The sequence below is a fragment of the Dendrobates tinctorius genome, unplaced genomic scaffold (genome assembly GCF_039654945.1).
Source record: "Dendrobates tinctorius isolate UK_male_01 unplaced genomic scaffold, ASM3965494v1 ptg000016l, whole genome shotgun sequence".
NCBI classification, from domain to species: domain Eukaryota; kingdom Metazoa; phylum Chordata; class Amphibia; order Anura; family Dendrobatidae; genus Dendrobates; species Dendrobates tinctorius.
In genome coordinates, this window is record NW_027361684.1 from 8,171,143 (window position 1) to 8,194,654 (window position 23,512).

The window sequence follows — 23,512 nt, forward strand, 5'->3', positions numbered from 1 at the left end:
ATACCGGTATACATGTCCTCCATCCTGGGCCCTTACCAGTATACATGTCCGCCATCCTGGGCCCTTACCAGTATACATATCCTCCATTCTGGGCCCATCCTGGTATATATATATCCTCCATCCTGGTATATATACTCTCCATCCTCATATAAATCTTCCGTTCTGCTGCTGTTCTTTAACGCATAAAAAAAAATAAACAATTCCACTCACCTTCTCTAAGCTCCACCGCCGCTCAGCGTCCTCTTCTGTAGCCGGCAGCTCACTTCAGAGGGCAACCAACAGGCAGTGCAAGACGTCACTGCCATGCATAACCAGCGACATGCAAGCGGACGTCAGCTGCTGGCCTCTGATTAGCCGTGGCATGTATTGTGGTGCAGGACCCGTTGAGTAACACACAATTTTTTTTTTTTAATTATTTTTAAAAATATGGCGTGGGGACCCCTCTATTCTTGATAACAAGCCTTGCTGAAGCTGACAGTTGCAATCCCCAGCTGTTACCTTTGCCTGGCTGGTTATCAAAAATACAGGGAAACCCACAACTTTTTTTTTATAGTTATTTACAGCGCAGGAGGCGGCTGATGAATACTTCCATCAGCCGCTCCTGCTCTCACTGTTATTAGCGGCAGCAGGTGTCGGATGATGGGATCAGTAGTCCCATCAGCTGACACCAATGACTGGAAGTAAACTTTATACCTCCAATCCCAGCTGCGCGCTCATGCTGTCTTTTGATCAGCACAACAAACACCAGGTGTTAAGGGGCCGAACCTGAAAGTAACACGGATTTCCTGGTCCGTGTCCGAACAATAACTGTTTGGGTTCACTCATCTCCACTTGCAATAGGATTCTCCTTATTAGTACAATTATGGCAATGCCAAACATGTCCAGTTTTGTTTTTAATATCTTAGTAGTGAAAAAAAAAAAAAATCAGAAGTTTGCCAAAAATGTTTGAGGTTGTGTCGCCCATTTTCCAAGACTGGATGCTGTGTTACGGCTTATATTTTGCGGGGCGACAACTGTTTTATTAACAGCATTTTGGGATCGATGTGACATTTTGATTGCTTGTTTCAGAATTTTTTGTGGTATTGCAGAGACTAAAACAAAAAATTTTTTTTTTTTTTTTTTTTTTTTTTTTAAACGGTATTTTCAGATCTGTTTACTTATTTTTATATTTTGATAGATCAGACATTTCTAAATGTGGCAATGCCACGAGTATTTTTTTTTTTTAGTATCTTTATATTAAATGGGGGAAAAGGGAGGCAATTTGAACTTGTGTTTGTATGATTTTTTTTATATTTTATAACTTTTTATTTTTTTTTACTTTTCAATGCACTTGTTAGCCCCCTTAGGGGACTTGAAGTCTGATCGTTTGTGATCATCTGATCGCTTGTGCTACATACAGCGATGCCACAGCATTGCTGTATATAGTAAAAATCACGGTCTCCTTTGAAGCCAGGCTACAGGCATTATAGAAATCCGCAGGCCAAATCCGCATTAAAAAATGCACGGATTTTGACCTGCGGATTCTGCCAAGAGATGCAGATTCCGCGCAGAAAATTCCGCACAGCAACCCGCAACTTGTGCACATATCCTTAAAAGATCTGGAACAATCCACAAAAAGCAGGAGGACAAACAAAACACAGAAATTGTGATAAACTCCAAGCACTGATTAGACAAGACTCATTCAAGATTGGGCCCAGGGCGAATGGAAGTAGTGATAAAGAAGGGACAACTCTGTAAATATTGAGTCTTTACATAAACTTTGTGTTTGTCAATAAAGGTTCAAAAACTTGTAAAATCCTTATAAGGGTATGTGCACACGTTGCAGAAAATTTCTGCACAAAAACCTGAATCCCTTCCCAGAAACCGCACCTATATTTCCACGGCGGTTTTTGTGCGTTTTTTGCGCGGTTTTGATGATTTTTTACCGCAGCGGTTTCTAAAAGCATGGGAGAAGCCTAAACCGCGGAAAAAAACGCAAAATTAATGTGCATGCAACGGTTTTTACCGCGATGCGTTTTTTTTGCGGTAAAAAAACGCATCAATGTGCACACAAAGCGCAAAATGCATAGAAATGACTGTGCAGCTTATTTTTAGCGGTTTTATAGTGAAAACCGCGGTAAAAACCGCTAAAAAAAACGCTATGTGTGAACACAGCCTAAGGCTATGTGCCCACGTAGCGTTTTTTAAACAAAACACTCAGGAAACGGGTTCTCCTTCCCAGAAAACGCACGTTTTTGATGCGTTTTTTTCGTGCGTCTTTTCGACTATAGGAAATAGCCAAAAACGCGGACCTAACGGGAAATTAACGAACATGCTGCGTTTTTTACCGCTAAGGGTTTCCTTAGTGCTAAAAAAAAAAAACGCATCCATTGGCACAAAAAGGCCAAAATGCATTTAAATGAATGGGATGCTTCTTGTAAGCATTTTTGATGCGGTTTGACCCCGAAAAACGCATCAAAAACGCTTAAAAAAACGCTACGTGGGCACAGAGCCTAAATGTACTTCAGTAATTACAGAAACAGATGGCTACGGCTATGTACACACGTCGCGTTTTTGCTGCATTTTTTTTACTGCAAAATTTAATCTGCGTTTTCCAGTACCAGCAAAAGCTATGAGATCTGAGGAATCTCATGTACACGCATTATTTTTTTTTTCGGGGGGGGGGGGGGGGGGGGAGGGACTGCTGCGTTTTTGCAATGTTTTTTTCATCCATAGAAAGCAATAAGTCCAAAAACGCAGCAAAAATGCACGTATCAGCTTTTGCTGTGCTTGTGGTGCAAAAACCTTAAGGGAATTGCATTATGATTTTTTGGAGGGCACTAACCTTTACCAGCATTCACAAGACACAACAAAAATGCAACAAATACTCAGCAAAACCTGCTGTTTGTAAGCAGCTTCTATATTGCCAGGAGAACAGGTTTTGTCTGCAGAAGAAAAAAAAACGCAGCGAAAACGCAACGTGTGAACATAGCCTAAGGCCCACGATGCGATTTTTAAGCGTTTTTGCCGCGATTTTCGGCGCGAAAACGTTTAAAAATCGTGTACAGAACGCCCCCCATGCATTCCTATGGCATTCCGCACATGCTGTGCTAATGCTGCGCTTTTTTCCGCGGCGGAATCGCATCGCAGAAAAAAATCGCAGCATGCTCATTCTTTTGTGCGGAATCGCAAAGAATTGCCACGATTCTGCACCCATAGGAATGCATGAGAATCGCTTACTTCCCGCATGTGGCTATGCCCACCATGCAGGAAGTTAAGCGTCTCATGTGCGGTTGGTACCCACGGTGTGGAGGAGAGGAGACTGTCCTCCAGGCCCTGGGTACCATACCCCTGTAAAAAAAAATGAATAAAAAATCGGGGTATATTTACCATCCGTCGTCCCGCACTGCATTCCCGGCCTAAGCGTTCCCAGTAATGCCTTGCGGCACGGTCCAGTGATGACGTAATCTCGCGAGATCGCTATAGTAACGCGAGACCAACGTCATCACAGGTCTCGCAAGGCATCGCTGGGAACGCTGAGGCCCGGGATGGCAGCGCGGGACGTCGGAAGGTAAATATACCCCGATTTTTTATTTTTTTTATCATTTTTAACATTTTATCTTTTACTATTGATGCTGCAAAGGCGGCCTCAATAGTAAAAAGCTGCTCACACTTGTCAAACACTATGTTTGACGAGTGTGACCAACCTGTCAATCACTTTCCAAGCGATGCTTCAAATCGCTTGGAAAGTGCTTGAGAAAATCGCGAACAGAATCGCGGTAAAATCGCGGTGATATCGCGCGGGAAAAAAACGCGCGATTTCTGGGAAGGAGTCCGGTTTTCACTGTGCGTTTTAAAACGCTACGTGGGCACATAGCCTAAGGGTGCTTTTGCACTGTGTTCTGTGTCACCGTCGGGAAAAAAGTCCGAAATCCCCAGCAAAACCTGGTCCGTACGCATGTGCAGACGAGGCCAATAGACTGCGATGGTGACGGCAGAGCGAACATGCGTGCTGCCGTGCGCTTTTTTCAGGAGTTTACACCTACTGGAGGCGGACAGTCAGAGGTTGTAGACTGCGTCTGAGTGTCTGCCTCTTGTACGGTAGACACACACTCCAGAGAAAAGTCCCACTGCAGTCTATTGTTTCACAGGTAGAGAATTGATCTCTGTGCAGGTATGGAACCAAAACTTCTGACCCCGTCCACGTCACTTCCGGCTACAGCGCTGGCGATCACTGACGTCGACCTGGCTTCAGCGGTACGCGCCTTGAATCAGCTGATTGTGGAACGCATACAGCGTTCTAACGTATGCTTCAGGCTACCTCGGCGCACATGTGCTCGTTCCTAGCGTGACCCAGGTGCAACACATGAGTAATGATATGGGCCTTATATACAGGGTGGGCCATTTGTATGGATACAGATAAATAAAATGGGAATGTTTGGTGATATTAACTTCCTGTTTGTGGCATATTAGTATATGGGAGGGGGAAAACTATTCAAGATGGGTGGTGACCACGTCGGCCATTTTGGATCCAACTTTATTTTTTTTCAATGGGAAGAGGGTCATGTGACACACCAAACTTATTGAGAATTTCACAAGAAAAACATTGATGTGCTTGGTTTTAACGTAACTTTATTCTTTCATGAGTTATTTACAAGTTTCTCTTTGTTTACAGCCATTGACATGTCGCAGCCAAAAAAGTTTGCCTCATCACTGAACATAAATCTTCTGTGTAAACTGAGGGTCCTGTTCCAATTTTTGTTTTGCCCATTCTGCAAATTCAGCGCCGATCTGGGTCACCAACCATTCCTATTTTATTTAGGTGTATCCATATAAATGGCCCACCCTGTAGCTATACGCACCTCTCCTGAACAGATGATATGCATCGCATCATGCAGCACACCATCAAGAGGGATTGATCCCTATGTGCCTGATCTCTACACCCTGGTACCGCAATGGTACTCTCTTTACATTTACCTTACTCCTGATGAACCTTTTAAAGAGGAAACACGTTGAGTGTTCTTACATCGCTCTTAGTTTCAGGCTTTGATATATTTACCTGTTGCCTCTTATTAGGGATGGTGAAAAGATATTTTTCTACATGTTGCTATTTTTGGACATGATCAATACATTATGTTCTATTACATATGATTGCTAGACACCCCCCTCCACTATTCACACTTCCTAGTGCATCCATCCCCTGAGACCCACGTGGTTTTTGCTGACACCTCTAGGGATGAGGGCCAGACGTCGGGTGTGGGGGAACCATTCTCGCTATTAACTTAGGGCGCCAACCTCCGCTGACAGGCAGGGCACAGAAAGGGTGAATCTGTCCCCTCCCCCACCACTGGCATCAATTTCACTGCCTATGTTGTAGCACTATTGCGCTTTAATTATTAAGTGCAATATTCTATATCTATATCAATATATATCTTTAGATCTTTCACTGTGAATAAGGCCAACTCTCGGCCATAGTTGCATCCTTTCAGGCTGATTACATCCCCCCCCCCCCAACCTATACAGGATGACACAGGGATAGAAGGGTCAGCAGTCGGTGAGTGGGGGCACCAGTGCGCAGGTCCTAGGGAGCCAACCTCCGTTGCAAGGCAGGACCAGGCTAGCATTCTAATAGGTTCAGGCACCTCTTGGGTCCTATTTTTTTTTTCTTTTAATGGTGATGGTGGTCTCTCTTATTTATATTACCAACTTCCCAGTAAGTAAAGACTTTAATAAAGGTTATATTTTAATAAGTACAGAAGTTGACACGGTGATTTCATCAAGTGCAGTCTATTGGCCACATCGGCAAATATGCCCAGACTCCAAATGTGAAAGCAGCCTAAAAGAGCTAAAAACACTGCAAACTGTGAAAACCAAAATTTGTGTCAATCTCAAAACTTTTGGCTGTGACTGTACACACTACTTTCACAGGAAACCAATTAACCTATCTGTAGAGTATAAGTTGAAGCCACAAGAGGCGACACTGACCGCGTCACCAGGCAGCCTAAACCCGTAAGGGACAGCGGCCAATATGGTTTCTACATCGGTTGTAAAATAGCAGCATCGCTTTGTAGATAAACAGGAGTTTTACTGCAAAGCAATGCGTTTGAAGATGGAAGTGGTCATGTCCTGATGCCGCCCCTTGTGGCCTAATCCTTAAAAGCTTTATTCATAAATTTGGATGGCAATAAAAAAAAAAAAAAACCTGCACAAAAAAGAAAACTGAATTAACACGGCGTTAAAATAAACAAAATTTTGCAAAAGAAGCAATAGTTTCACCAATTACCAACAATTCCCATTCTGACACTGCACCCGTCTCAATCACCTCCTGCAGCCTTGAGTGTCTGGATTAGTTACTACTGCCTGTGATTGGCTGCAGTGGTCACATATTCCTTTTTCAGGACATCATCAATGCTTCAGGAAGTAAAGATTGTACGGGACCAAGCAGCATCAGAATGTGAGTGATGGATGATGGGTGAGCAGTGCTTGTATTATCATTAACTCCTTCTTGGCCTTTTGTAACAATTTTTTACAGGCTGGACATAGAGTAAATCTTGGTGGTGATGCACAGCTGTAGCATAAAGGTGAAACGGCACAGTCCATCATATCAGACAAGTTGTCAGTGGGTTACATCAGGAGGCTTTTACCTTTCTTCTGCAGCTTCTGAATGGCCTCCCTCCACTCCGACCTCTCATAATCTGATGATAACAGGAACAGATAGCTCTGAGGAGGAGAAGAAGACGAGGACTGCATTATCTTACGCAATTTACTATAGAGACATGGACAAAATGATTAACATACAGCACCTGACACATAAGTCGAGGAAACCACATTACCTGACTATGTAACCCAAAGATCTTGGAGACTTTTCACCAAAATTGCAGAGTCATAAGTATATTTTTCACTGTAAGGTACACCTGGACACACGTCGCCTTCCCGTGGTGGCCAACGGCTGCACGATTTATTGGCAAAATTGCACAGCCTTTGGCCACCGTGTACAAGCCGCAAACATTCAGCCACACTGGCTGGTCTTACCCTAAATCAACTTTTAGCATCAATTTTGAGCCCTGCAGCCATTTGGGAAGGCTGATTAATTTTATTTAATACACTTCACACTTTTGATGTGTGTTGTATCTCACGGGTGACTAATATGAAGGGACGTTTACCTATGTAGTTGTGTTACTTTCCTGGTGTGATTGCATTACAAAGAATGGAGTTTAGGCAGGTAAGACTAAGCTTGCAAAGTGTCGGAAGGGCAGCAGTAGAGGTATAGAGTGCAATTACACTGGCCAATTATCATGAATGGCAGTTCCTAGGAGCACTCTCATCTCAAAAATCGTACAGTGGAAAAAGGCTTGCAAAACACTCATCCATTTGGGAAGAAGCCATTGGCGAAACACGCGTCGGGGTGAGAGGATGGCACTTCGGGCTCCAGCTCACAAGGTGAATCGGTCTCCTAATACTTGCAGGCACAGTCATTTACTATTTGCGGGCACTTTTTTGATTCTGTCAGTGGTCATTTAGCAGGTTACTTATCACTAGCAATTATAAGCTTATACATTGTTGGGTCTAGTATTAAGTATAAGTTGCCTTCATCACAGTCAGTAAACTTGATGAAGATATATATATATATATATATATATATATATATATTTATTAGAAAAAACTTTTTGACAGTTAGAGTGATCAATGAGTGGAACAGGCTGCCACGAGAAGTGGTGAGTTCTCCTTCAATGGAAGTCTTCAAACAGAGGCTGGACAGACATCTGACTGGGATGATTTAGCGAATCCTGCTTTGAGCAGGGGGTTGGACCAGATGGCCCAGGAGGTCCCTTCCAACTCTACGATTCTATGATTCTCTAACTATATAAAGTTCCTGAATTCTCCTTGCACTCCTATAACTTTAATTCTCATATGTACTATATTTTTAGCCATCATGGTTTTGAGTCAGTTTCTTTATTTATCCTCAACTTTGAGGTAGCTACTGAGCAAATCATCGATATGTTTAAATACTGGTATATATGAAGTATTGGATATTCAAAAAGGACTCTCTAAGCCGGTTGCCATCAGATATATGTAGACTATTTCACCGTATTTGCTAGTAAGGAATCTCTACTTAGCATACTAATTTTGTACATTTATGGCGTGTTAGTTCTGGGCCTCTCTGCATTTTATTTTTATGAATAAAAGTTAATTTTAAACCTAAGGATCTCTTCATTCTCCCTTTGTACTTCCAATGGGATATGAGTACTGCATATTGAATTGAAGTGCCATTATTTACGCACTTTTGGACACTATTTTGAGCTAAACTCCTTACAGATGTTGTCCTTGGTGGGATTGGAACCCAGGACCCCTGTGCTGCAAAGCAACAGTGCCAACCACTGAGCCACCATGTTGCTCAGGTTAAACCCACTGATTAGCATACATGATTGTTTAACACTTTAAAGGAGTTCTGTCACCCAAAAACTGAATTTGAACCATTTAGGAGACTTCGCCTCAGGGCTGAGGAGTCGAAGTCTTGGAAATTCAGGCGTCGGAGGTTTGGCTTACCGACTCCACAGCCCTGCTTAGCCCCAATAAAAATTATACGTGTACTGTAGATTTTAGCAAATGTGTTTTATAGAAAAGTCTCCTGTGTATAGCAGCCACTTGCTGCACATTGGATCACACGGCAGAGTGTGGCCTCTACGCACAAGAGGTATGAGAATGTGACACACGTAATGTGCGCATGCATACAGTATGCGCTCACTTATTCCACTCCCGTCAGCTTCAGCTGCTTTGTAATTTTGTATGCAGCAAGTTGCCACTGCACACAGGAGAGGGATGAGAACTCAGTCCCTGGAAATCAGATACTTATGCAGTTGGTCAGCCGCCCTGATGACAGTGTATGCAGGGCTGGTGAGTTAGATCTTATTGTCACATTTCTGCTCAGAAATATAGACGGATCAGGCTCAATACAAGTAAACATGTTGGGATGCACCATGTTAAAGGAGTTTTCTAAAGTTGCTTCTTCAGGCGCGCACCGCCACTGTCTCCCAGCTTCCTGCTTTGCAAGGGGGTGGTGCACTCCTGAAGATTGACAGTTCACACCAATAGCATGGTTGTCTATATGGTGCTTTGATTTTTTCCTCCCCTTCTTTGAAAAAGATAAAGGCTATGGCTTTTCCATCAATATAGCTGAATGGAGGCTTGTATTTTGTGGGATCAGTTTTAGTTTTGAGTTAAACCAATCACTTCACATATCTTAACATATCGAAAAATTTGAACAAAATTCCAAAAAGGGTGAAAACAATATAAATTAGCAAATTTTTTTGTTTATTTGGGTGGGTGGAAGATGAGGTTGGTTCTTATTACAGCATTTATTTTACAGAAAAATTAACTTGGCAAAATAATTCTCCAAGTCAGTACGATCATGTCAATATCAAGCTTACAAGGTTTTTTTTGGCATTTTCATTTTAGTAGTTAAGAAAAAAAGGTTTGTTTCCGAACTCCGTATCAGTTCTATTTTTCTGTCCACAGATTTGTGCAACATGTTGTTTTTTTTTTATATGGTGAGCTGCAATTTCCATCTATATCATTTTGCGGTACACATGACATTTTAATTGCTTTTTATTGCATTATTTGGGGGGGAAGCAATTACCTATATCCATCCAGCACTTTGATCTCTTTACCTTGTTTAGCACTGGGTTAATTTTATACTTGATAGTATAGACTTCTATGGATGCGGCACTACCAAAAGGATTTCTTTTTTAGTTTTTCTTTTTTAAATTGCAGGAAAAGGGAATCAAAGTTTTATATTTTCTCTTAACATTTTTAAAATAATTTAATTCATTTTCACTTTGTTTTTTTAGTCTCCCTCAGCAAATTGAATCTGTTTGATCACTTGATTGCTTCTAGTAATTACTGCAACTCTTCAGTATTGTAGTATTTAGTGAAATTGACAATCTTCTGAGGAAATAAAAAGACCGCAACAATGCAGTTACACGAGTGCACCGACAACGCAACCACTGAGATTGTACTGTCAGTGATCGTCAGAGGCATCTAAGCAATCGGAGTCCTAGTTGCTGCTATTCGAGGCAGATGCCGGCTGTACAATGCTCCATACACGCACAAACTGATTCTGCCTAGTAGAATAGGGTAGAATAATATGCGTGTTGTTCTGGAGCAAACATGTACCAACATGCTGCATGTACCGACTAACCTCTGGGTATGAAAAATTGTGAAGGACGATCAAAAAAGTGTCTAGAACGCTAGATTCTGCTCATCTTATGGAGATGCTGTCATATAAATATGAATTTATATTTGCAGTTTTAAAGACTTTCACCCTAGTCTCTACGATTGCACTCACATTGCCTAGCACGGATTTTGCAGGAACGCATGGTAAGCCCAATGATTGGAGTTACCAGTTGGGAGCTTTAAGAAGGATCATGGACACAACCTTCAACTACTGAAAATCAAAGTAAACGTTGCGCCACGCGATACTTTCCAGAGCAGCTTATATGAATCACACATCCCAAGATGAAAAGTTGACGACTCCTTTAAGGATTATAATCCCCTAGAAGAATGCATGCAAGAATAAATGTGAATTACTTTCTATCCCTGAGTTCCTCTTATGACTTACAAAGACCATTTCTTTAGCTATTTCAGTTTTCCGGAAACATACTGCCAGCTGAACTGCTCAATACAACAACATGGGGTCTGGAGCAAAAAGGAGCTCTTTGAAGGTTTGGCTTTAAAGCAATATGTCCTTGTAATTTGGACTCAAAGGCAAAGAGTGGGTTTAAAGCCATATCAGTGGAAGATGTGTGTGGAGCTCATATGGCTCCCACGCATTTGTTCCCCCGGCATCCTGACTCACTCCTTACACATCAGACACTGCAGAAATCCCCTCCTGGCATCATCCTCTCCATATAGAAAATGTTCAAAGTATGCAAATAACCAGTGTCGTCTTTCCTCAATTCCCGAGTGGGAAAACCAAAGCAGATTCCTATTTGTATCTCTCACACAATACTGGCTTGATCTAGCATCTCAGCGGGCGATGCAGCTGCCAGCTGTGGGCAACCCACGACTACGGCTTACCTTGCCATTCTTGTTATGGATTCGGAAAGGAATAGTAGGGGAGAAGAGAAGAAGCCAGGATTCATACTCAAACATCTTCTTCTTCAGTCTTTCTATAGCACGACTTGATCCTTTATTGGACTTCTGCAGATATAAGTGAGGACAGCAAAGATCAGAAATACCCCGTTACTGCTGGTCAGAAACAAAGTCACTAAGGACAGACAGGAAATAGGAAAACATTTAACTTATTGACCGCTGGAGGTCCGATCACTAAAGGAGTGCTGGTTTGCATTCTCGATCTCTGCAGAGCCCCATCTGAAAAGGACATTTTTAATTTACGTATGACCTTCCTCTATGGGTGGTGAGGCCCAGACTATCTTGGCCTGTCCAGTGAGGCCCCAGCAGAAAAACTTTAGGAAGATCTGCCCCATCACATCGATAGGGTCGGCCTACGGGGGTCTGTCTATTTCTAGGAGGGATAATAGAGGACCTGCACAGAAACATGAGCTACGATTTTATGAAAGTATCTACTAATATTAGAAATAGGTCGACTCTGTCCCCACGCAGATTTTATTGTTCCCAGGTTTATGGGACATTAGCTAATCCGCTGGTAAAGCCCTCCTAAAATACTATTTTACACTTTGCTCTCATGACAGCTTCGGATCCACGGTAATTTACCTTTCGCCCCTTATATATAAAAGGCGAGAATGTAATAAAAGAGCTTTAATTGATCAACTGACCTTTTCTTTTTGGATCTCACTTTTAAGAACAGATATCTTTGCCTTCATCTCCTCTATCTCATGGTCGGGTGGGGCGTGTAGCTGTGGAATGGGCTCCGACTCCTCCACGGAGGGGAACACCAGATCGGCCAGGGGGATGTACCACTTACAATCATACTGCTGGTGTTTCCTGAAAAAAAAAAAAAAAAAATTGTAATGCTTGCAGTGATGAAACCCAAATAGCTGTAATAAAAACCCAGCAAAATGAAAAAACTGTAGGATGCCGCGCTGATGGCAGCAGTACGGCTCGTGAATGCTAAGGCGCCGATTGCCTGCAGCAGTCACTTGGCGGATACTACAACTCAGCGCTGACAATCTCTATACAAGCAAAACAGGGAACAAGCTGGTGCAGCGGCGCAAGATCAGGGGGAAAGAGGCGAGTGCCGATTCCTATATTTTAGAACATGGTCTACTCCCTTTTTCTCAGCTCAAGCACCCAGACACTAGTATAAGTCACTAATCCCTGTTACAGCACAAGGATGCCGCCACATTGAGCCAAGAGGCAGATTACAGAGGCGAAACTGTCAGTGCCAGCTGTACATAGCGGGTGCCAACACTTCAAAAACTGTTAATTAACACATCTTGGCAGATTTCTCATGCCCCTGTACACGGAGCACAAAACATAAGCAATATTGTTGGGAACAAAGGACATATATTGGTAACCGCAGGAAATAAATTATAACTGGCGTCACACCTTCTCTGCGGATTGTTGCTGGCTTTTACATGGCACATGGTTGGCAGCAATGGACACAGTTTTCCAAGGCACAAACATATAACAAAAAAAAATGCCGTAAGAAGCAGATAAACATGCTGGTCTTTGTAGGAGCGCTGTAAAGAGCAAGGTGTAAACATAGAAAAAACATAAGACGCAGTTTGCTCACAGTGGGGATAATGTAACTGCCAATGAATGGAGAGAAAAACAATAGAGGATAAATGGTGCTGACTACATCTACATGTTGTGCTCTGCCAAATACAGGCCCGACAATGGATATGCTCCGAGAATAAAACACTCATATACTCCCACACTTCTCTACATTTCACCTACCCAACAGTTGCCTTCTTGAGTTTGGCACAAAGCAAGAGGTCTGTAAACAAGAAAAGATGCCGCAGTTTTCGGGAGTTTTCTGAAAGTTCAACCAAGAAGCCATCTTTTACAAGTTGACGGGTCTGAAAAATAAACCAAAAAGCAAATAGTACCATACAAATGAATAGGTCACATATATAATTATAAAATTTGGGTGATATATTCCAACTCATAGTAGTAGCAGCTCTGCCAAGACATGCTTGATTTACACCACGTAACAGAAAATGACATGCGCACTTTCCATACACAGCTACAGGCCACGGGGCTCTAACTGTAGAGCCTTTAAAGAGTTTGTCTGGTCACAAGATATTGATGAGCCATCTCTATAAAATATAGAATATAAGTTATAAGTAATTGATATGAGATTAGTAGGGGTTCGACGTCCGGCAACCCCAATGATCAGCAATTATTGGATCCAGCTGTGTCTGGATGTGAACACTGAATCCTGTGCTACACTGCTCCAAGTCGTGTGTGGCAGCCGCTGCATGATGCTTCTTCCAAATCTTTTGAAGGTGTTGCAGCTACAGCACAACAGCTCTTATTTTCTGGAAGGTGTAGCAGCCGCTGCTGGGTACTGAAGACCAGCCCCTATTTTCTTGAATGTGTAGCAGCTGCTGCCGTATGTTGCAGAACAGCACTGATTAGTAGCTGTTCTGCGATACCCAGGAGCAGCTGCTACATACTGAATGGAGTTGCGCATTTGTAGCTCCATTCACTGTTTACATCCAACCAGCATTGCTTCTAACAGCTAACAATGGGGATGCCGGGAGCCCCACTGTTCTGATATCGGTGCCCTATCCGGTGTGATCAGACAAACTTTTTACAATAAAACTAACACAATGAGGGTCAGATTGACCAATATCAATATCGCCACGTTTGGACTATAGTACAATGTGTATGGGGGCCCCAACAGATTATGTTGGGAGAGAAAAAGAACTGGAACGTTGGATTTTGGACATCTGATCCATTTGTGTTGTAAGAGAGAAGATGCCACCATAGATGTCTGGTAGCGGCTCCATCCTAGAGATCACAGGTGCGGTTGATAGAGTGAGCTTTCCTGTGTATGGGAAGTCAGAAAAGATACCTGCTGGCTAAATGATTGGCCGAACCGTAATTCGACCGAAGTCTATGTAAAGTGTATTGGGAAGGTCTAAACACCAGACAGTCTTAAAACGGGAACAACGTATCATAAATTGGCACATTATTAGTCACTTCTGCCCAATTTTACATCACATATTGATTGGCTTTGTTTATGATAATATTTGAGACGTTTTGGTGCATATTGTTCTATTTTAAGTCACAGTCTCTCTAGAAATGGATATGTACTGGCCACGTGGATTTTATGGAAAGGCTCAGACAAATCTACAGTACATGTAGCCGCTGTTTCTTCTGTGTAAAGTGAACAATTCCAATTGTGCAAATCGGGGTAATACATTTCAATCAGCCCCATAAACTTCCTAGGTGTCTTTACCTGTAGCTCACCTATAATATTTCTCATATTCACAACTTTAAACTGTATCTTCCAGTCAGATGGGCAGGGAGGGAATGCCGCCTACTTCCTGAACGCATGCCTGAGCAGCAGCTACCTGACACTGAATTTGGCAGATACTAAGCCAATACTCACTTACTTGACTTTTGTAACAAGAAAAAAAACAAATCTTCAATCCAACTTTTTTTTCTGTCCAAGTAAACATATGCTATGAAACTTATTTTGAGACATTTGTAATTGCATGCATATGGCAAGGCATTGAAACGGTTATATAGCAAGCAAGAAGGGCAGATTTTTGACACAATTAAGACTCGCTCTTTGCACTATAAAACATTATCATTATCCGCAGCGTTCTCCGAAAGAGCCACATTGTCAGCAGATGCACAGCTGTCTGATTCAACGGCTGAGTGTGTGTGGCGAAGATGCCACACTGGAGTGGCTGGAACAATGGAGCATATTAATATAGACTGTTTAATGTTACACTATTAATTTAGAGGCGTTGTCCATAATTTTTCCTGAACTTCAGATTTCAAGGAGATTTCTGTATTACAATTTTAACCACACATGTCCATACAGTCAATCTACAGATGTGAATGGAACCAAATACACATCTATACAAAGATCTATCCAGGTCACTCACACAACCAAAAGTAAAGAGTTGTGTTTTAAATTCCACGTTTTAATACCGTAACTAGCTCTGTTTATATAGAGCCGAAGGCAGATTACAGCCTCAGCTACCTGAAAAATGTGGGGGAACATGTAAAATATTTTGTTTGCCGCAGTGCCTATTGATTGATTGATCTGAAAAAAGAAAATATTGACACTATCTGCCCCATAATGTGTATAAGCTCATCAAAAATCAGATCTCGAGTGCCACCAAATGATTGATCCTTTCACCAGTTTGGGATTGTTAAACTGACCACATGGCTCCATTGCGGCATCTGGCATGCTCTAGCCATAGTCTCATTGGTCACCTGGCATGCTCTGGCCATGATCTCATTGGTCACCTGGCGAGGTTTGGCCATGGTCTCATTGGTCACCTGGCATAGTCTAGCCATGGTCTTATTGGTCATCTGGCATGGTCTGGCCATGATCTCATTGGTCAACTGGCATGCTCTGGCCATAATCTCATTGGTCACCTGGCGAGGTTTGGCCATGGCCTCATTGGTCACCTGGCATAGTCTAGCCATGGTCTTATTGGTCACCTGGCATGGTCTGGCCATGGTCTTATTGACCACCTGGCAAGGTTTGTCCATGGTCTCACTGGTCACCTGGCATGAGCTAGCCATGGTCTCATTGGTCACCTGGCATGCTCTGGCCATGATCTCATTGGTCAACTGGCGAGTTTTGGCCATGGTCTCATTAGTCACCTGGCATAGTCTAGCCATGGTCTTATTGGTCACCTGGCAAGGTTTGGCCATGGTCTCATTGGTCACCTGGCATGCTCTAGCCATAGTTTCATTGGTCACCTGGCGAGATTTAGACATGGTCTCATTGGTCACCTGGCATAGTCTAGCCATGGTCTTATTGATCACCTGGCATGGTCTGTCCATGGTCTCATTGCTCACCTGGCATGATCTAGCCATGGACTCATTGGTCACCTGGCATGTCTAGTCATGGTTGCATTGGTCACCTGGCATGGTCTAGCCATGGTCACGGTCTTATCGTCACCCGGCATGCTCTGGCCATGGTCTCGTCACCTGGCATGCTCTAGCCATGGTCTCATTGGTCACCTGACATGATCTGGTCATGGGCTCATGGTCACTTGGCATGCTCTGGCCATGGTCTCACCTCGCCTTTTGGTGTTGTCACTGCAGTTCTCCGTGGATCAATATCCTCATTTATACTAGACAGAAAATTCTGAGAGATGCGAAGTGCATCTTGTAGCAGTGGATAATCAGGGTGGTCGACAGGTGTATGCTTCAAAAGATCCTGAAACACAGGAAAGGACAGAGAAATATAAGTAACATATAGCAAAGCATCAAGTATGTGTTCACGTTCAGACCATGGCTCTGTCATCAGACAATATGGGGACATTTCCACTCTCCTATTAGCCTAAAAAACATATGCACGAGTCTGTATCATGAGGTCCAACGTTCTGCATTTTTTTTTGCATTTTTGACATTTGTCTAAGCACGGTAGATTATAAACACTCAGATCAATAGAGTTCTTAGGTGTGGGCAGATCTGCACCTCACCAGGCCATGAACATTTTATTAGTTATGTGAATATTAATAAATGTCTGACACATAAAAGAACTGCTAATATGGGTCAGTGCAAAGCCGACTACACATGGGCGCTCACCCAGAACATATTACTTAGTCTAGGTGACATCATTGCTCCTGGGGGGCATTGTAAAGCTCGCTGAATTAGGAAGGTTGTGTTCTACATAAGCTCTTTAATACCAAAGGGGTTATCCCAGGCGTTGGTTTAGATATAGGAAGTCTGTATATACATTATATCAACCAATACCCTAACAATGTTTCTGTGCAGAGAAATACTCATTACTATATCATTATAGTGCCCCCTAGTGTTGATTCTCCAGCGTCTACAATGTGTCCACCTTCTATACCCTATTGTTAGACATGCATAGGCATAAGAGATTTCTATTGGTGAGCAGGCAATGTCATGAATCTTGGCTTCATGGCTTTTCAGGCACGGTGGCATCCTCAGCTTTCCTGGGAAGCAGAGAAGAACTGGCACCTGCCCAGCAGCTTGTCCTCGAAGTGTCGTGTCCATTACTTTATCTGCAGAATGGGGTCAGGCTGAGACTTGAGGCCATAATACGGATGATTCAACAAGGTTATGTGAATAGGCCTCTAGACGAGCAATCTGGAAGGTCTCGCAGATTCTCTTCTGGTGTATGAAGACACAGCAGGGCAATCATGGAGGTGCATGGGGTCCTATTATACAGCTCTATGCCTTTGATTTCATACAAATCACAAGCCGTAATATGGACGTATTTTCACCTAATAGCATTGATTCCCAGTGCACTCCATGTACCACCATACAGCCCCCTGCACTCAGTACTGGCCTGTCCATTGAGTGGGACCTTCAGCATACAGCTAGAGGACAAAGCTCATCACAACGTCCTTTCTCGGAAATTGCAGAGAAAGCATTCATCCCTTAACACAGCATCTCTCTTCGTAGTACGAGTACAGCTCTGCAGCCCGCACTCTCACATCACTGCGGTAGTCCATGTCATTCATGAGTCACAGCTTCAAATTTATATTCATCCCCCGACCTAAAACAAAGACTAAGTAAATCCGACAAATCCTGACAAAGGAAAAAGATGTGACTCTAGCACGATGTTAAGTGGAGGTAATGTAAACTTTCTCCATTTCACTCCATATACATGACTTTTTGGATAAAAGTGATCATTTATTAGGAGCTTTCCTTCTAGGGCAGTGGTGGCGAACCTATGTCAAGCGTGCCAGAGGGAGCATGCGCACCATCTCATCACTATCGTCGCCAACACTCTCCTCTGTACATGCATCTTCTCCTCAGCCTGCGCGCCACCCCCCCTCCTCACCCATCAGGCCACGCGCGTGCTGTGGAGGGCGAGGGTGGTGGCTCAAGTGATGAGGGGGATGGCACAGGTAGGACTGTGATATGATGAGCCAAAAGCAGCGGGGGAACAGGTAGAGGTGAGTAGTTATTTGTTTTAATGTGGGGCCCATTACACTGGAGCACCACGAGGGGCCCATTACACAGTACGGAGCACCATGTGGGGCCCATTACACAGTACGGAGCACCATGTGGGGCCCATTATACTGTATGGGAGATTGAGGGGGGGGGGTACACATTAGGGTCATCATACTTTGCGTGGAGGGTCCTGTGGAGGAATTCACTGCCCATACTGTGTTTGGGGAGCACTTTTATTGGCATCATACTTTATCTGTTTTATTCAAGGTTTTTTATCTTTTGTTATTACAGATTTAAAATAGGCCATTGGGCCACATGATTATTACTGCTCTTACATAGCATTATATTACACCAATATAATTCAAAAAGTTAATCATTTTGTTTGATAAGGAAGTACTTCCTCAATGGTAGACATTTTTTTTTTTAATATCAAGGTTGGCCTGCAACTTTGTCCAAGCTTTTAATGTTGGTCCTCTGTGTATTTAAATTTGACATCCCTGGCCTAAAAGATTATACTCATCATGATAAAGGGTTACAGTTGCAAAGAGGTTGTAAAAACAAACAACTTTGCAATTTTACTTTTGATTAAAAATCCTCTCCATTCTCAAAAACAGACCTTCACTGCAATCAGTGGCTAGTATCTTAGGCTTGGAGTGCAGCGCTTACAAGCTCTTTGCTATTATAGACTCTATAGTGCACTAATATACGAGTTGGTTTTTTTTAATCTAAAACCTTCAGGTTAAGTTGGCACTTTGTGATAAGTGGGTTTTGGATTGCAGTTTGTGCACTTGGTCTCTAAAAAAAATTCACCATCACTGTTCTAGGGGTTTTCAACAGCAGAATGAGGATTAAGCTGTGAATAAAGGAATAAAATTGGTTAATATTTGCTTTTATACTGTACAGGATGGTTTTGAGGCTGGATTTATATACGGTATATTCATTGTATTCACTGGAAAGTAGTGGCTACAAAATTGTGAACATTGGGTTCAAATGATTTGGGGGTACATCCTAGGTATGGACCATGAGCTCCTGCTACGAGGGCTGGACAGGCTTCATCATGCCAGGGAGGTGCAGTAGGTGCATCGCTGGGCACTGGGCAGAAAAGGGTTAACCATCGTCAAACACGTTTCGTTTGTTTGGTAACTCACTATTATGAAACCTGAAGAAAACGTTTTTTAGTAAAATCTGGAGCTAGGTTGGATTAGACTACGCACTATTACTCACATGAAGCACTAAGGTACTCCGCGTCACACGATCAATAGGCTTGTAGAGAAGAGCTAAAAGGAGAAAAAGGAAAGGCTATTAGGAGTAGATAAGCTAATACACAGGAAATCAAGAGAGACGGGCTGGACTGTACATGTAAGGAGGAAAGGGAATGAAATCGTGGTAAAATGTGAATAACTTTTTATAGCCCGTTCTCACTGTAGACCCCAACCACATTGCCAATATTCACAACACTCAAGGCAATATGCTAGTGCGCGGCCTAACAAGACCTACAGTTGTGGCCAAAAGTATTGACACCCCTGCAATTCTGTCAGATAATACTCCGTTTCTTCCTGAAAATGATTGCAAACACAAATTCTTTGGTTTTATTACCTTTATTTAATTTGTTTTAAATGAAAAAAAACACAAAAAGTATTGTCCTAAAGCCAAATTGGATATAATTCCACACCAAACATAAAAAAAGAGGGTGGACAAAAGTATTGGCACTGTTCGAAAAATCATGTGATGCTTCTCTAATTTGTGTAATTAACAGCACCTGTAACTTACCTGTGGCACCTAACAGGTGTTGGCAATAACTAAATCACACTTGCAGCCAGTTGACATGGATTAAAGTTGACTCAACCTCTGTCCTGTGTCCTTGTGTGTACCACATTGAGCATGGAGAATAGAAAGAAGACCAAAGAACTGTCTGAGGACTTGAGAAACCAAATTGTGAGGAAGCATGAGCAATCTCAAGGCTACAAGTCCATCTCCAAAGACCTGAATGTTCCTGTGTCTACCGTGTGCAGTGTCATCAAGAAGTTTAAAGCCCATGGGCACTGTGGCTAACCTCCCTAGATGTGGACAGAAAGGAAAAACTGACAAGAGATTTCAACGCAAGATTGTGGATGTTGGATAAAGAACCTCGACTAACATCCAAACAAGTTCAAGCTGCCCTGCAGTCCGAGGGTACAACAGTGTCAACCCGTACTATCCGTCGGCATCTGAATGAAAAAGGACTGTATGGTAGGAGACCCAGGAAGACCCCACTTCTTACCCCGAGACATAAAAAAGCCAGGCTGGAGTTTGCCAAAACTTACCTGAAAAAGCCTAAAACGTTTTGGAAGAATGTTCTCTGGTCAGATGAGACAAAAATAGAGCTTTTTGGGCAAAGGCATCAACATAGAGTTTACAGGAGAAAAAAAGAGGCATTCAAAGAAAAGAACACTGTCCCTACAGTCAAACATGGCGGAGGTTCCCTGATGTTTTGGGGTTGCTTTGCTGCCTCTGGCACTGGACTGCTTGACCGTGTGCATGGCATTATGAAGTCTGAAGACTACCAACAAACTTTGCAGCATAATGTAGGGCCCAGTGTGAGAAAGCTGGGTCTCCCTCAGAGGTCATGGGTCTTCCAGCAGGACAATGACCCAAAACACACTTCAAAAAGCACTAGAAAATGGTTTGAGAGAAAGCACAGGAGACTTCTAAGGTGGCCAGCAATGAGTCCAGACCTGAATCCCATAGAAGACCTGTGGAGAGATCTAAAAATGGCAGTTTGGAGAAGGCACCCTTCTAATATTAGGGACCTGGAGCAGTTTGCCAAAGAAGAATGGTCTAAAATTCCAGCAGAGCATTGTAAGAAACTCATTGATGGTTACCGGAAGCGGTTGGTCGCAGTTATTTTGGCTAAAGGTTGTGCAAGCAAGTATTCGGCTGAGGGTGCCAATACTTTTGTCTGGCCCATTTTTGGAGTTTTGTGTGAAATGATCAATGTTTTGCTTTTTGCTTCATTCTCTTTTGTGTTTTTTCATTTAAGACAAATTAAATGAAGATAATAATACCAAAGAATTTGTGTTTGCAATCATTTTCAGGAAGAAACTGAGTATTATCTGACAGAATTGCAGGGGTGTCAATACTTTTGGCCACAACTCTATTCACAAAACAAGATATATAGTCATAGGTAGACAAAGTAGTACATTTTACTTAGCAATAAAAAGTCACATCAAATATTTAAAACAAACTCAAATTGAGTCCATAAAGAGACGACATTACATAGCAGGAGGAGACAAAATATAATGGGTATCGTAAAGAGTGTTAATTAGGTAAGAAGATTGCATCAGTGCATGTACTTGTATTTATCTCCTCCTGCAAGATTGGCACAAGGCCCCAACGTGCATCTCGGCGCTAGTCTTCATCAGCGCAATATAAGAACAAGGAGTATAATAGTCTGTCAGGTCACAAAGGAACTCAAGGTAACTTCAAAGCAACTCAAGGCCTTATTCACATTAGCTAATGTTACTATTCATGAGTCCACCATCGGAAAGACAATGAACAACAATTATGTACATGGTGGAATTGCAAAGAGAAATACACTTCTTTCCAACAAGAATATTGTTGCTCATCTGCAGTTTGCTAATGATCACCTGGGCAAACCAGAAAGCTAGCGGAGCAATGTTTTGAGATGAAAGAAGTCAATTAGAGCCCTATGGTTTAAATGAGAAGCGTTTATAAAAAAACCTCATACCTCTGTGAAATGTGGTAGCGTTGTGTGTCATGGTTTGGGTCTGTTTTACTGCATCGGGGCCAGGATGGTTTGCCATAATTGATGTAAAAAATTAATTCTGAATTTTATCAGTAAATTCTAAAGTAAAATGCCAAGAGTTCTGGTGATGAGCTGGGTCTCAAGAGAACGTGGGTCATACAGCAAGACAATGACAGAATGGACAAGTCATTTTACAAAAGAATGGTTAAAAAAAAAGAATAAAGTTAAATGTTTTGGATCAGTCAAGTCAATGTCCTGACCTTAATCCTATAGAAAATGTTGTGGAAGGACCAAAAGTGTGCAGAAAACCCATCAATAAAACAGAGTTTGAGTTGTTTTGTACGGAGAAATGGGTTGAAATTCCTCCACGCCGGTGTCCAGCACGAATCATCAATTACAGAAACCGTTTAGATGCAGTTATTGCTGTACAAGGGTGTAACACCAGATACTGAAAGCAAAGGTTCACATACTTTTGCCACTCACAGACATGTGATATTGAATAATATTTGTCACAAATGGAGCTATGAGTTATAAAAGGCTGGGGGGCATTGGATCACTGCCGGCATCCCTGCTGTGAACAGGCAATTGAAGAAGGTTATCTGATGGAGAGCAGACATGGAGTGTGCACACAGTTATTAACAAGTAGCTGACTATTGTTAGAAGGGCAAACTTTGACTGAATACAGCCAGATTACCAAAGAGGATTTAATCAAGGCAAGGTGAAAACAGCTGCCCGTAAGGTAGACAATGCAGCTCCATATCAGAGACCTCACATGGCAAAGGAAATACAATATTATCCATGTCAGATCGATGAAAAACGAGTCTGACATTATAACTCGTGTGATTCTACAAGGAACTTTAATGACAAGACCATTGAACCTCATATCTGGCCGCTGTGGGACCTGCAACAAGATTATTGGTGCGTGTGTGCTGGGTGTCAGGCCTCAACAACGTGATATTGAAGACCCATTTGAAAGACTGACAACACCAATATTATATATAATATTGGTGTTGCCAGTCTTACAAATGGGTCTTCAATATCAGAGATATATATAGATATCTATCTATATCTATCTATCCCCTACCCCCAAAAAAAACAAGTAGAAATGCTTTTTTTTTTTATAAAAGCCTGTGTAAAGGCAGCCTTACAGTAATATGTGATTTTCACTCAAAAAGCAAATATAACAAAAGCTTCCGAGCAGACCGCCTGCGTGCAGTAGAGACACTTTCCTTTCTATACTTTCAGTACCGTTTTTTCTTTGTTACCTGCCCGTTCTTCTCGTACACAAAGGTGGATCTGATCGCACAAGACTTGCACAATGGCGCTCAGAATTATATTTGTCATTGCAGGGAGCCCTATTCCACGTTTCCAGCGGCTTGTCTCTTTTGAGCCGGTTAAACCCATTATTCCAAGAAGCAGAAATAGGAGTAGAGCATAAAAAGCGCTGGGGAGAAGAGAAGTCACTCATCACCGTCATGAATTCCATGGCTTCCCGCTCCTCACTTCTAAACAGCAGTAGGCACTTGACTTTTTCACAAACAAAATACTGCACCAGCTCAAAAATTCAAGTACTAACCCAGTGTCAGTCTGGGGACGTAAGAAGACAATCAGCGACGATACGGAGACCTCAACCACAAAAAAAAGAAAATAAAAATCTACTTTGTAAGAAATATGAACAGCCGACAAACCTGGATGCTCCAAAACCTAAAGAGCAAAAACCTAAATAAAAAAAAAATT

General features: G+C 42.4%; 1 protein-coding gene across 6 annotated transcripts in view; it reads right to left on the bottom strand.

The window, feature by feature from the left end:
- The window catches only part of ABR (ABR activator of RhoGEF and GTPase), a 392,053-nt gene that overhangs the window by 92,117 nt on the left and 276,424 nt on the right, over nucleotides 1-23,512 (bottom strand). For all 6 annotated transcript variants that reach the window (XM_073565382.1, XM_073565385.1, XM_073565384.1 and 3 more), the window contains 6 exons: nucleotides 19,255-19,307; nucleotides 16,178-16,318; nucleotides 12,859-12,980; nucleotides 11,775-11,943; nucleotides 11,056-11,178; nucleotides 6,624-6,699 (listed from right to left, as the gene is read on the bottom strand). In XM_073565382.1, coding sequence (XP_073421483.1) covers nucleotides 6,624-6,699; nucleotides 11,056-11,178; nucleotides 11,775-11,943; nucleotides 12,859-12,980; nucleotides 16,178-16,318; nucleotides 19,255-19,307 — 684 coding nt within the window. The remainder of the gene's footprint in view (nucleotides 1-6,623; nucleotides 6,700-11,055; nucleotides 11,179-11,774; nucleotides 11,944-12,858; nucleotides 12,981-16,177; nucleotides 16,319-19,254; nucleotides 19,308-23,512) is intronic.